The sequence below is a fragment of the Oncorhynchus mykiss genome, chromosome 10 (assembly GCF_057628025.1).
Source record: "Oncorhynchus mykiss isolate SJ-2025 chromosome 10, ASM5762802v1, whole genome shotgun sequence".
Taxonomy (NCBI): Eukaryota; Metazoa; Chordata; class Actinopteri; order Salmoniformes; family Salmonidae; genus Oncorhynchus; species Oncorhynchus mykiss.
The window spans coordinates 87970912-87985966 of NC_143031.1; the positions used below are offsets into that span (position 1 = coordinate 87970912).

The 15055-nt window shown below is 47.2% G+C and overlaps 1 protein-coding gene across 40 annotated transcripts in view; it reads left to right on the forward strand.

Moving 5' to 3' along the window:
* rbm47 (RNA binding motif protein 47) overlaps positions 1 to 15055 on the forward strand; it is a 74374-nt gene that overhangs the window by 47587 nt on the left and 11732 nt on the right. For 39 of the 40 annotated variants that reach the window (XM_090188391.1, XM_036972031.2, XM_090188422.1 and 36 more), the window contains 2 exons: positions 5790 to 6657; positions 7563 to 7911. In XM_090188391.1, coding sequence (XP_090044517.1) covers positions 5821 to 6657; positions 7563 to 7911 — 1186 coding nt within the window. In that variant the 5' untranslated portion in view covers positions 5790 to 5820. Of the gene's footprint in view, positions 1 to 5789; positions 6658 to 7112; positions 7260 to 7562; positions 7912 to 15055 lie in introns of those variants that run through there. The other variant, XM_090188428.1, reaches the window with a different exon arrangement.

Sequence of the window (15055 nt, forward strand, 5' to 3'; positions counted from 1 at the left end):
TATTCAGCTGTCCCCATAGGATAACCCTGTTAGGTTATTCAGCTGTCCCCATAGGAGAACCCTGTTAGGTTGTTCAGCTGTCCCCATAGGAGAACCCTGTGAGGTTATTCAGCTGTCCCCATAGGATAACCCTGTTAGGTTATTCAGCTGTCCCCATAGGAGAACCCCGTTAGGTTGTTCAGCTGTCCCCATAGGAGAACCCTGTATTCAGCTGTCCCCATAGGAGAACCCTGTTAGGTTATTCAGCTGTCCCCATAGGAGAACCCTGTTAGGTTATTCAGCTGTCCCCATAGGAGAACCCTGTTAGGTTATTCAGCTGTCCCCATAGGAGAACCCTGTTAGGTTATTCAGCTGTCCCCATAGGAGAACCCTGCTAGGTTATTCAGCTGTCCCCATAGGAGAACCCTGTATTCAGCTGTCCCCATAGGAGAACCCTGTTAGGTTATTCAGCTGTCCCCATAGGAGAACCCTGTTAGGTTATTCAGCTGTCCCCATAGGAGAACCCTGTTAGGTTATTCAGCTGTCCCCATAGGAGAACCCTGTTAGGTTGTTCAGCTGTCCCCATAGGAGAACCCTGTTAGGCTATTCAGCTGTCCCCATAGGAGAACCCTGTATTCAGCTGTCCCCATAGGAGAACCCTGTATTCAGCTGTCCCCATAGGAGAACCCTGTATTCAGCTGTCCCTATAGGAGAACCCTGTGTAGCTCACTCTCTCTCAGGGTGAGTTGACCCTGCTGTCCTCTTCTCTCAGGGTGAGGTGTGTGGGTCCTTGGATGGGCTTACAGGTGTGTGTGTGTTATTGGGTTTGGCCAAATGAGAGTGAGTTACCATGGTTGCGTGGCCGTGTAACAGTTTATACCTTTGTAAATGGTCCCTCCCTCTCTACCTCCCTCTCTACCTCCCTCCCTCTCTACCTCGCTACCTCCCTCCCTCTCTACCTCCCTCTCTACCTCCCTCTTTCTCTACCTCCCTCTCTCTACCTCCCTCTCTCTACCTCCCTCTCTCTACCTTCCTCCCTCTCTCTCTACCTCCCTACCTCTCTAGCTCCCTCCATCTCTACCTCCCTCTCTTTCTACCTTCCTCCCTCTCTCTCTACCTCTCTACCTCCCTACCTCTCTACCTCCCTCTCTCTCTACCTCACTCCCTCCCTCTCTCTCTACCTCCCTCTCTACCTCCCTCTCTCTCTACCTTCCTCCCTCTCTCTCTACCTCCCTACCTCTCTACCTCCCTCCATCTCTACCTCCCTCTCTTTCTACCTTCCTCCCTCTCTCTACCTCCCTACCTCTCTACTTCCCTCCCTCTCTACTTCCCTCCCTCTCTACCTCCCTCTCTCTCTACCTCACTCCCTCCCTCTCTCTCTACCTCTCTCCCTCTCCACCTCCCTCCCTCTCTACCTCCCTCCCTCCCTCTCTACCTCCCTCTCTCTCTACCTCCCTCCCTCTCTACCTCTCTCCCTCTCTACATCTCTCTCTACCTCTCTCCCTCTCTACCTCCCTCTCTACCTCTCTCCCTCCCTCTCTACCTCTCTACCTCTCTCCCTCTCTGCCTCCCTCCGTCTCTACCTCCCTCCTTCTCTACCTCTCTACATCCCTCCCTCTCTACCTCCCTCCCTCCTTCTCTACCTCTCTACATCCCTCCCTCTCTACCTCCCTCCCTCTCTACCTCCCTCCCTCCTTCTCTACCTCTCTACATCCCTCCCTCTCTACCTCCCTCCCTCTCTACCTACCTCCCTCTCTACCTCTCTACCTCCCTCCCTCTTCTACCTCTCTGCCCCTCCCTCTCTACCTCCCTCCCTCCCTCTCTACCTCCCTCCCTCGCTCTCTAACTCCCTCCCTCCCTCTCTACCTCCCTCCCTCCCTCCCTTTCTACCTCCCACCCTCCCTCTCTACCTCCCTCCCTCCCTCTCTAACTCCCTCCCTCTCTACCTCCCTCTCTACCTCCCTCCCTCTCTCCCTCCCTACCTCTCTACCTCCCTCTCTCCCGCCCTCTCTACCTCCCTCCCTCCCTCTCTACATCACTCCCCCCTCCCTCTCTCCCTCCCTACCTCCCTCCCTCCCTCTCTACCTCTCTACCTCCCTCCCTCCCTCTCTACCTCCTTCCCTCCCTCTCTACATCCCTCCCTCCCTCTCTACCTCCCTCCCTCCCTCTCTACCTCTCTACCTCCCTCTCTACCTCCCTACCTCTCTAACTCCCTCCCTCGCTCTCTACCTCCCTCCCTCCCGCCCTCTCTACTTCCCTCCCTCCCTCTCTCCCTCCCTACCTCCCTCCCTCCCTCCTTCTCTACCTCTCTACCTCCCTCCCTCTCTACCAACCTCCCTCTCTACCTCTCTCCCTCCCTCCCTCTTCTACCTCTCTGCCCCCTCCCTCTCTACCTCCCTCCCTCCCTCTCTACCTCCCTCCCTCCCTCTCTACCTCCCTCCCTCGCTCTCTACCTCCCTCCCTCCCTCTCTACCTCCCTCCCTCCCTCTATACCTCCCTCCCTCCTTCTCTACCTCTCTACCTCCCTCCCGCCCGCCCTCCCTCTCTACCTCTCTCTCTCCCTCTCTACCTCCCTCCCTCTCTACCTCTCTACCTCCCTCCCTCTCTACCCCCCTCCCTCCCTCCCTCTCTACCTCCCTCCCTCCCTCCCTCTCTACATCCCTCCCTCCCTCTCTGCATCACTCCCTCCCTCCCTCCATCCCATCCAGCTACCCAATCATGTTTATTTGGCCTTGTTGATACCTGACCAGAGTGGGTTTGTACTAAATTCAACCCTATTCCCTATGGACCCTGGTCTAAAGTAGTGAACTACATAGAGAGTGGTGCCCTATTCCCTATGGACCCTGGTCTAAAGTAGTGAACTACATAGAGAGTGGTGCCCTATTCCCTATGGACCCTGGTCTAAGGTAGTGAACTACATAGGGCTAGGGTGTTGTTGAGGAGACTCTGAGTAATCTGAGTGTAGTGGTGTCTGATAGAGGAGACTCCCTACATGTAGTAATCTGAGTGTAGTGGTGTCTGATAGAGGAGACACCCTACATGTAGTAATCTGAGTGTAGTGGTGTCTGATAGAGGAGACTCCCTACATGTAGTAATCTGAGTGTAGTGGTGTCTGATAGAGGAGACTCCCTACATGTAGTAATCTGAGTGTAGTGGTGTCTGATAGAGGAGACTCCCTACATGTAGTAATCTGAGTGTAGTGGTGTCTGATAGAGGAGACTCCCTACATGTAGTAATCTGAGTGTAGTGGTATCTGATAGAGGAGACTCCCTACATGTAGTAATCTGAGTGTAGTGATGTCTGATAGAGGAGACACCCTACATGTAGTAATCTGAGTGTAGTGGTGTCTGATAGAGGAGACTCCCTACATGTAGTAATCTGAGTGTAGTGGTGTCTGATAGAGGAGACACCCTCAGACACCACTACACTGAGGGTGTTGTTGTGTTACCAAGGAGTGTTGAGGATTTAAATCGTTTTCTGTTCATTGAGGGGGAGGAGTAAGAGGTTTATGTTCACACACACACGACGGGCTGGTCAGTAACAGAGGATTTGTGATTGTTCTCTGTGACCTTTTGTCAACTGCTCCTGGTAGTCTAACACACACACACACACACACACACACACACACACACACACACACACACACACACACACACACACACACACACTCAGCATGTGACCCAGGCGATGAACCTTGATCAGAGCTTTATGACCTCATTCTGTATCCTGGGGGTCAAAGGTCAAACAGCTCAGCAACACAGGACTGTAAAGCAGACAGATAAAGGATTGATCGAGATAGAGGAGGGGAGAGGAGAGGAGAGGAGAGGAGAGGAGAGGAGAGGAGAGGAGAGGAGAGGAGAGGAGAGGAGAGGAGAGGAGAGGAGAGGAGAGGAGAGGAGAGGAGAGGAATGAAAGGAGGAAGTTGATTATTTTACTGTATCGTTCCTGGTTTTATGGATGCTGGGTTCTCATATGTTGGTCAGGTGACCTGTGTCGTGCTCTACTGTACGTAACTCATTAGCCAAAATATCACGACCTTTAGATTTCATAAGGCTGTGATGTTCTCTATTGTGACCCTAGTTCTAGTCTGGTTTTTAGTCTGGTTTTAGTCTGGTTTTAGACTGGTTCTAGACTGGTTCTAGACTGGTTCTAGTCTGGTTTTAGTCTGGTTCTAGACTGGTTCTAGTCTGGTTCTAGTCTGTTTTTTTGTCTGGTTTTAGACTGGTTCTAGACTGGTTCTAGTCTGGTTCTAGTCTGGTTTTTAGTCTGGTTTTAGTCTGGTTCTAGACTGGTTCTAGACTGGTTCTAGACTGTTTTTTTGTCTGGTTTTAGACTGGTTCTAGACTGGTTCTAGTCTGGTTCTGGTCTGGTTTTTAGTTTGGTTTTAGACTGGTTCTAGACTGGTTCTAGACTGGTTCTAGACTGGTTCTAGACGGGTTTTTAGTCTGGTTTTAGACTGGTTCTAGACTGGTTTTAGTCTGGTTCTAGACTGGTTCTAGACTGGTTTTTAGTCTGGTTTTAGACTGGTTCTAGACTGGTTTTAGTATGGTTCTAGACTGGTTCTAGGCTGGTTCTAGACAGGTAGATAAAACATCCAGTCTACTGGTCTTTTCCTCTACATCTGTTAGTTACCTATTCCACGATGTTCTAGCATCACTGATGTAGTTGGTTCTAAACTGGTTTTAGACTGGTTCTAGACTGGTTCTAGACTGGTTCTAGACTGGTTCTAGACAGGTAGATAAAACATCCAGTCTACTGGTCTTTTCCTCTACATCTGTTAGTTACCTATTCCACGATGTTCTAGCATCACTGATGTAGTTGGTTCTAGACTGGTTCTAGACTGGTTCTAGACAGGTAGATAAAACATCCAGTCTACTGGTCTTTTCCTCTACATCTGTTAGTTACCTATTCCACGATGTTCTAGCATCACTGATGTAGTTGGTTCTAGACTGGTTCTAGACAGGTAGATAAAACATCCAGTCTACTGGTCTTTTCCTCTACATCTGTTAGTTACCTATTCCACGATGTTCTAGCATCACTGATGTAGTTGGTTCTAGACTGGTTCTAGACTGGTTCTAGACAGGTAGATAAAACATCCAGTCTACTGGTCTTTTCCTCTACATCTGTTAGTTACCTATTCCACGATGTTCTAGCATCACTGATGTAGTTGGTTCTAGACTGGTTCTAGACTGGTTTTAGACTGGTTCTAGACAGGTAGATAAAACATCCAGTCTACTGGTCTTTTCCTCTACATCTGTTAGTTACCTATTCCACGATGTTCTAGCATCACTGGTGTAGTTGGTTCTTAGACTGGTTCTAGACTGGTTCTAGACTGGTTCTAGACTGGTTCTAGACAGGTAGATAAAACATCCAGTCTACTGGTCTTTTCCTCTACATCTGTTAGTTACCTATTCCACGATGTTCTAGCATCACTGATGTAGTTGGTTCTAGACTGGTTTTAGACTGGTTCTAGACTGGTTCTAGACTGGTTCTAGACAGGTAGATAAAACATCCAGTCTACTGGTCTTTTCCTCTACATCTGTTAGTTACCTATTCCACGATGTTCTAGCATCACTGATGTAGTTGGTTCTAGACTGGTTCTAGACTGGTTTTAGACTGGTTCTAGACAGGTAGATAAAACATCCAGTCTACTGGTCTTTTCCTCTACATCTGTTAGTTACCTATTCCACGATGTTCTAGCTTCACTGATGTAGTTGGTTCTCTGTCCATCAAATGTGACGCGATCCCTCGTTTAGCCAATAGAAAATAATGAATGTATCTTTTTCCCCCTCTCTCTCTCTCTCTCTCAGGCACCACATCTGATTGGATGGTTTAGTCAGAATGACAGCCGAAGATCCCGCCTCCTCCTCTTCAGCCATGAGTAATAACCCAGCGCCTTCCGGTTCCAACCCCCCAGGCCCTTCCCATCACTCCCCGCACGGACCAATCACAGTGCCCGAGGGTGTGTCCGGGGCCCACAATGAAGCGGCCCTAGTGTCTCTGATGGAGCGTACGGGTTACGGCATGGTGCAGGAGAACGGTCAGAGGAAATACGGCCCTCCGCCGGGCTGGGAATCCGCCTCCCCGCCACGCGGCTGTGAGATCTTCGTGGGTAAGATCCCCCGGGACGTCTACGAAGACGAGCTGGTCCCGGTGTTCGAGTCGGCGGGTCAGATCTACGAGATGCGTCTGATGATGGACTTTGACGGTAAGAACCGCGGCTACGCCTTCGTCATGTACACACAGAAACACCAGGCGAAACGCGCCGTGCGGGAGCTCAACAACTACGAGGTGCGTCCCGGACGCCTCCTAGGGGTCTGCTGCTCTGTGGACAACTGTCGCCTCTTCATCGGGGGCATCCCCAAAACCAAGAAGAGAGAGGAGATCCTGGAGGAGGTGTCCAAGGTGACGGAGGGCGTCCTGGACGTCATAGTGTACGCCAGCGCTGCGGACAAGATGAAGAACCGGGGCTTTGCCTTCGTGGAGTATGAGAGTCACCGTGCCGCGGCCATGGCGCGCAGGAAGCTGATGCCCGGCAGGATCCAGCTGTGGGGGCACCAGATCGCCGTGGACTGGGCGGAGCCGGAGATAGACGTGGACGAGGACGTCATGGAGACCGTGAAGATTCTATACGTCAGGAACCTGATGATGGAGACCAGCGAGGACACACTGCGACAGGTCGGATTGATTGGTTGATTTACTGATTGATTGGTTTAGTGACTGTTTGATTGATTGGTTGATTTACTGATTGATTGGTTGATTTACAGATTGTTTGGTTGATTGGTTGATTTACTGATTGATTGGTTGATTGATTGATTTACTGATTGATTGGTTAATTTACTGATTGATTTGTTGATTGATTGATTTCCTGATTGGTTGGTTGATTTACTGATTGATTGGTTTAGTGACTGTTTGATTGGTTGATTGATTGGTTGATTTAATGATTTATTGATTGATTGACGGATTAGTTGATTGGTTGCTTGGTGTTTGGGCAGTGGAACCCAGGTTATATTAACATGTCACTGTGTTCTAGGTGTTTGGCCAGTAGAACCAGGGCTGTATTAACATGTGTCTGTGTTCTAGGTGTTTAGCCAGTGGAACCCAGGCTGTATTAACATGTCTCTGTGTTCTAGGTGTTTGGCCAGTGGAACCAGGGCTGTATGAACATGTCTCTGTGTTCTAGGTGTTTGGCCAGTAGAACCAGGGCTGTATTAACATGTCTCTGTGTTCTAGGTGTTTGGCCAGTGGAACCCAGGCTGGATTAACATGTGTCTGTGTTCTAGGTGTTTGGCCAGTAGAACCCAGGCTGTATTAGCATGTCTCTGTGTTCTAGGTGTTTGGCCAGTGGAACCAGGGCTGTATTAACATGTCTCTGTGTTCTAGGTGTTTGGCCAGTGGAACCAGGGCTGTATTAACATGTCTCTGTGTTCTAGGTGTTTGGCCAGTGGAACCAGGGCTGTATTAACATGTCTCTGTGTTCTAGGTGTTTGGCCAGTGGAACCAGGGTTGTATTAACATGTCTCTGTGTTCTAGGTGTTTGGCCAGTGGAACCAGGGCTGTATTAACATGTCTCTGTGTTCTAGGTGTTTGGCCAGTGGAACCAGGGCTGCGTGGAACGTGTCAAGAAGATCCGCGACTACGCCTTCGTCCACTTCTCGTCCCGTGACGATGCCGTGGTTGCCATGGACCACCTGAACGGGACGGAGGTGGAGGGGTCCTGTATCGAGGTCACCCTGGCTAAGCCTGTCGACAAAGAGCAGTACACGCGTTACCAGAAGGCATCTAAAGGGGGCGCTACAGCGGCCGCGGCCGTGGCAGCTCCGGAACCAGTCCAGCAGAACTACGTGTACCAGTGTGACCCCTACACCCTCACCTACTATGGGTACCCTTACAACACGCTGATCGGACCCAACAGGGACTACTTCATCAAAGGTTAGAGTCCTTTCCTTCTGGTTCTCCGTGGCTGCGTTTACACAGACAGTCACATTCTGATCTTGTTTGTTCTTTTCTATTTTTTTTTACACCAATCAGATCAGCTCTTTAGCTCGAAACTTGGGCTGCCTGTATAAACGTAGCCTTTTGCACTACAGACGTAACTGATGTGTAGATTAGATGGGGTGTGCTGTTGTAAATGTAACCAATGGTGAATCCACCTCATCAAATACATGTGATTAGTAGATGATCGTGATGAATACTGATATTGATGAATCTGATGAATAGGTGTTAAATGATTATTGATCATTTACTGGTTATAAATCACCGATCAGCATCGATAACTGTTAGAGAGGTAAAATGGGACGCTCCGCAATATGACGTCACAGGATACAGCGGGGTGACTTCCTGCTTAGCGACTACCGAGAACGACAATATTCCCAAGATGGCCACTGTTGTGTCTTCCTAGTTTCTTCCCTCCTTTGAGACATATAGAGTACCACAGTATGAGTCATGATACCCATAAAAACCCTGCGGTCAAACAAGGAAATGGTTCCAATCATTTTTCCCCAAAGGGGATTTTTTTAGAAACACTTAAAATAAGGGCTGTTGTTTCGTGTCAGTTTACCCTGGTGTGACGTTTTGATAACTGTGTAAATCTTTTATTCATGTTTTTACCCCCCGCCCCACCCCCCCTCAAATTAAATGCTAATTAGCTGCTAATGTGGCTCCCGTAAAGAACTACAAATCTCTGGATTAACTATCTAATGTGGCTCCCGTAAAGAACTACAAATCTCTGGATTAACTATCTAATGTGGCTCTCGTAAAGAACTACAAACCTCTGGATTAACTATCTAATGTGGCTCCCGTAAAGAACTACAAACCTCTGGATTAACTATCTAATGTGGCTCCCGTAAAGAACTACAAACCTCTGGATTAACTATCTAATGTGGCTCTCGTAAAGAACTACAAATCTCTGGATTAACTATCTAATGTGGCTCTCATAAAGAACTACAAATCTCTGGATTAACTATCTAATGTGGCTCTCGTAAATAACTACAAATCTCTGGATTAACTATCTAATGTGGCTCTCGTAAAGAACTACAAATCTCTGGAATAACTATCTAATGTGGCTCTCGTAAAGAACTACAAATCTCTGGATTAACTATCTAATGTGGCTCTCGTAAAGAACTACAAATCTCTGGATTAACTATCTAATGTGGCTCTCGTAAAGAACTACAAATCTCTGGATTAACTATCTAATGTGGCTCTCGTAAAGAACTACAAATCTCTGGATTAACTATCTAATGTGGCTCTCGTAAAGAACTACAAATCTCTGGATTAACTATCTAATGTGGCTCTCGTAAAGAACTACAAATCTCTGGATTAACTATCTAATGTGGCTCCCGTGAAGAACTAGGATCAATACCTGGTAGTAAAGGTGTCAGCTAGAGACCTGCAGGATCAATACCTGGTAGTAATGGTATCAGAGATGACCTGTAGGATCAATACCTGATAGTAAAGGTGTCAGAGATGACCTGTAGGATCAATACCTGGTAGTAAAGGTATCAGAGATGACCTGTAGGATCAATACCTGGTAGTAAAGGTGTCAGAGATGACCTGCAGGATCAATACCTGGTAGTAATGGTATCAGCTAGAGACCTGCAGGATCAATACCTGGTAGTAAAGGTGTCAGAGATAACCTGCAGGATCAATACCTGGTAGTAAAGGTATCAGAGATGACCTGTAGGATCAATACCTGGTAGTAAAGGTATCAGAGATGACCTGTAGGATCAATACCTGGTAGTAAAGGTATCAGAGATGACCTGTAGGATCAATACCTGGTAGTAAAGGTATCAGAGATGACCTGTAGGATCAATACCTGATAGTAAAGGTGTCAGAGATGACCTGTAGGATCAATACCTGGTAGTAAAGGTATCAGAGATGACCTGTAGGATCAATACCTGGTAGTAAAGGTGTCAGAGATGACCTGCAGGATCAATACCTGGTAGTAAAGGTATCAGAGATGACCTGTAGGATCAATACCTGGTAGTAATGGTATCAGAGATGACCTGCAGGATCAATACCTGGTAGTAATGGTATCAGAGATGACCTGCAGGATCAATACCTGGTAGTAAAGGTGTCAGAGATGACCTGTAGGATCAATACCTGGTAGTAATGGTATCAGAGATGACCTGCAGGATCAATACCTGGTAGTAAAGGTATCAGAGATGACCTGTAGGAATAATACCTGGTAGTAAAGGTGTCAGAGATGACCTGTAGGATCAATACCTGGTAGTAAAGGTGTCAGCTAGAGACCTGCAGGATCAATACCTGGTAGTAAAGGTGTCAGCTAGAGACCTGTAGGATCAATACCTGGTAGTAAAGGTATCAGAGATGACCTGCAGGATCAATACCTGGTAGTAAAGGTGTCAGCTAGAGACCTGCAGGATCAATACCTGGTAGTAAAGGTGTCAGCTAGAGACCTGTAGGATCAATACCTGGTAGTACAGGTATCAGAGATGACCTGTAGGATCAATACCTGGTAGTAAAGGTGTCAGCTAGAGACCTGCAGGATCAATACCTGATAGTAAAGGTGTCAGCTAGAGACCTGTAGGATCAATACCTGGTAGTACAGGTATCAGAGATGACCTGCAGGATCTATACCTGGTAGTAAAGGTATCAGAGATGACCTGCAGGATCAATACCTGGTAGTAAAGGTGTCAGCTAGAGACCTGCAGGATCAATACCTGATAGTAAAGGTGTCAGCTAGAGACCTGCAGGATCAATACCTGGTAGTACAGGTATCAGAGATGACCTGCAGGATCAATACCTGATAGTAAAGGTGTCAGCTAGAGACCTGCAGGATCAATACCTGGTAGTAAAGGTGTCAGCTAGAGACCTGCAGGATCAATACCTGGTAGTAAAGGTGTCAGATAGAGATGACGTGCAGGATCTTGCAGGGATTTGTAGTTTTGCATGATGTCTACATTGATGCTAATTAGCATGTTCAAATCTGAGAGTAAATAGAGCCGAATATATTGATAAAAGTCTACCTTGTCGTAGAGAGATTTACAGGGTCATCAAAACACCACGGCAGGTTAAACCTACACAAAACACCACGGCAGGTTAAACACAAAACACCACGGCAGGTTAAACCTACACCAAACACCACGGCAGGTTAAACCTACACAAAACACCACGGCAGGTTAAACACAAAACACCACGGCAGGTTAAACTACACAAAACACCACGGCAAGTTAAACCTACACAAAACACCACGGCAGGTTAAACCTACACCAAACACCACGGCAGGTTAAACCTACACAAAACACCACGGCAAGTTAAACCTACACAAAACACCACGGCAGGTTAAACCTACACAAAACACCACGGCAGGTTAAACCTACACAAAACACCACGGCAAGTTAAACCTACACCAAACACCACGGCAGGTTAAACCTACACAAAACACCACGGCAGGTTAAACCTACACAAAACACCACGGCAGGTTAAACCTACACAAAACACCACGGCAGGTTAAACCTACACAAAACACCACGGCAGGTTAAACCTACACAAAACACCACGGCAGGTTAAACCTACACCAAACACCACGGCAGGTTAAACCTACACAAAACACCACGGCAGGTTAAACCTACACAAAACACCACGGCAGGTTAAACCTACACAAAACACCACGGCAGGTTAAACCTACACAAAACACCACGGCAGGTTAAACCTACACAAAACACCACGGCAGGTTAAACCTACACCAAACACCACGGCAGGTTAAACTACACAAAACACCATGGCAGGGTAAACCTACACAAAACACCACGGCAGGTTAAACCTACACAAAACACCACGGCAGGTTAAACCTACACAAAACACCACGGCAGGTTAAACTACACAAAACACCACGGCAGGTTAAACTACACAAAACACCACGGCAGGTTAAACCTACACAAAACACCACGGCAGGTTAAACCTACACAAAACACCACGGCAGGTTAAACCTACACAAAACACCACGGCAGGTTAAACCTACACAAAACACCACGGCAGGTTAAACTACACAAAACACCACGGCAGGTTAAACTACACAAAACACCACGGCAGGTTAAACCTACACAAAACACCACGGCAGGTTAAACCTACACAAAACACCACGGCAGGTTAAACCTACACAAAACACCACGGCAGGTTAAACCTACACAAAACACCACGGCAGGTTAAACTACACAAAACACCACGGCAGGTTAAACTACACAAAACACCACGGCAGGTTAAACCTACACAAAACACCACGGCAGGTTAAACCTACACAAAACACCACGGCAGGTTAAACCTACACAAAACACCACGGCAAGTTAAACCTACACAAAACACCACGGCAGGTTAAACCTACACAAAACACCACGGCAGGTTAAACCTACACAAAACACCACGGCAGGTTAAACCTACACAAAACACCACGGCAGGGTAAACCTACACAAAACACCACGGCAGGTTAAACCTACACAAAACACCACGGCAAGTTAAACCTACACAAAACACCACAGCAAGTTAAACCTACACAAAACACCACGGCAGGTTAAACCTACACAAAACACCACGGCAGGTTAAACTACACAAAACACCACGGCAGGTTAAACTACACAAAACACCACGGCAGGTTAAACCTACACAAAACACCACGGCAGGTTAAACCTACACAAAACACCACGGCAGGTTAAACCTACACAAAACACCACAGCAAGTTAAACCTACACAAAACACCACGGCAGGTTAAACTACACAAAACACCACGGCAGGTTAAACCTACACAAAACACCACGGCAGGTTAAACCTACACAAAACACCACGGCAGGTTAAACCTACACAAAACACCACGGCAGGTTAAACCTACACAAAACACCACGGCAAGTTAAACCTACACAAAACACCACGGCAGGTTAAACCTACACAAAACACCACGGCAGGTTAAACTACACAAAACACCACGGCAGGTTAAACTACACAAAACACCACGGCAGGTTAAACCTACACAAAACACCACGGCAGGTTAAACCTACACAAAACACCACGGCAGGTTAAACCTACACAAAACACCACGGCAGGTTAAACCTACACAAAACACCACGGCAGGTTAAACCTACACAAAACACCACGGCAGGTTAAACCTACACCAAACACCACGGCAGGTTAAACTACACAAAACACCATGGCAGGGTAAACCTACACAAAACACCACGGCAGGTTAAACCTACACAAAACACCACGGCAGGTTAAACCTACACAAAACACCACGGCAGGTTAAACTACACAAAACACCACGGCAGGTTAAACTACACAAAACACCACGGCAGGTTAAACCTACACAAAACACCACGGCAGGTTAAACCTACACAAAACACCACGGCAGGTTAAACCTACACAAAACACCACGGCAGGTTAAACCTACACAAAACACCACGGCAGGTTAAACTACACAAAACACCACGGCAGGTTAAACTACACAAAACACCACGGCAGGTTAAACCTACACAAAACACCACGGCAGGTTAAACCTACACAAAACACCACGGCAGGTTAAACCTACACAAAACACCACGGCAGGTTAAACCTACACAAAACACCACGGCAGGGTAAACCTACACAAAACACCACGGCAGGTTAAACCTACACAAAACACCACGGCAAGTTAAACCTACACAAAACACCACAGCAAGTTAAACCTACACAAAACACCACGGCAGGTTAAACCTACACAAAACACCACGGCAGGTTAAACTACACAAAACACCACGGCAGGTTAAACTACACAAAACACCACGGCAGGTTAAACCTACACAAAACACCACGGCAGGTTAAACCTACACAAAACACCACGGCAGGTTAAACCTACACAAAACACCACGGCAAGTTAAACCTACACAAAACACCACGGCAGGTTAAACCTACACAAAACACCACGGCAGGTTAAACCTACACAAAACACCACGGCAGGTTAAACCTACACAAAACACCACGGCAGGGTAAACCTACACAAAACACCACGGCAGGTTAAACCTACACAAAACACCACGGCAAGTTAAACCTACACAAAACACCACAGCAAGTTAAACCTACACAAAACACCACGGCAGGTTAAACCTACACAAAACACCACGGCAGGTTAAACTACACAAAACACCACGGCAGGTTAAACTACACAAAACACCACGGCAGGTTAAACCTACACAAAACACCACGGCAGGTTAAACCTACACAAAACACCACGGCAGGTTAAACCTACACAAAACACCACAGCAAGTTAAACCTACACAAAACACCACGGCAGGTTAAACTACACAAAACACCACGGCAGGTTAAACCTACACAAAACACCACGGCAGGTTAAACCTACACAAAACACCACGGCAGGTTAAACCTACACAAAACACCACGGCAGGTTAAACCTACACAAAACACCACGGCAAGTTAAACCTACACAAAACACCACGGCAGGTTAAACCTACACAAAACACCACGGCAGGTTAAACTACACAAAACACCACGGCAGGTTAAACTACACAAAACACCACGGCAGGTTAAACCTACACAAAACACCACGGCAGGTTAAACCTACACAAAACACCACGGCAGGTTAAACCTACACAAAACACCACGGCAGGTTAAACCTACACAAAACACCACGGCAGGTTAAACCTACACAAAACACCACGGCAGGTTAAACCTACACAAAACACCACGGCAGGTTAAGCCTACACAAAACACCACGGCAGGTTAAACTACACAAAACACCACGGCAGGTTAAACACAAAACACCACGGCAGGTTAAACCTACACAAAACACCACGGCAGGTTAAACCTACACAAAACACCACGGCAGGTTAAACTACACAAAACACCACGGCAGGTTAAACACAAAACACCACGGCAGGTTAAACCTACACAAAACACCACGGCAGGTTAAACACAAAACACCACGGCAGGTTAAACCTACACAAAACACCACGGCAGGTTAAACACAAAACACCACGGCAGGTTAAACACAAAACACCACGGCAGGTTAAACACAAAACACCACGGCAGGTTAAACACAAAACACAGCCCTCATTTGAATTGTTTCTAAAAT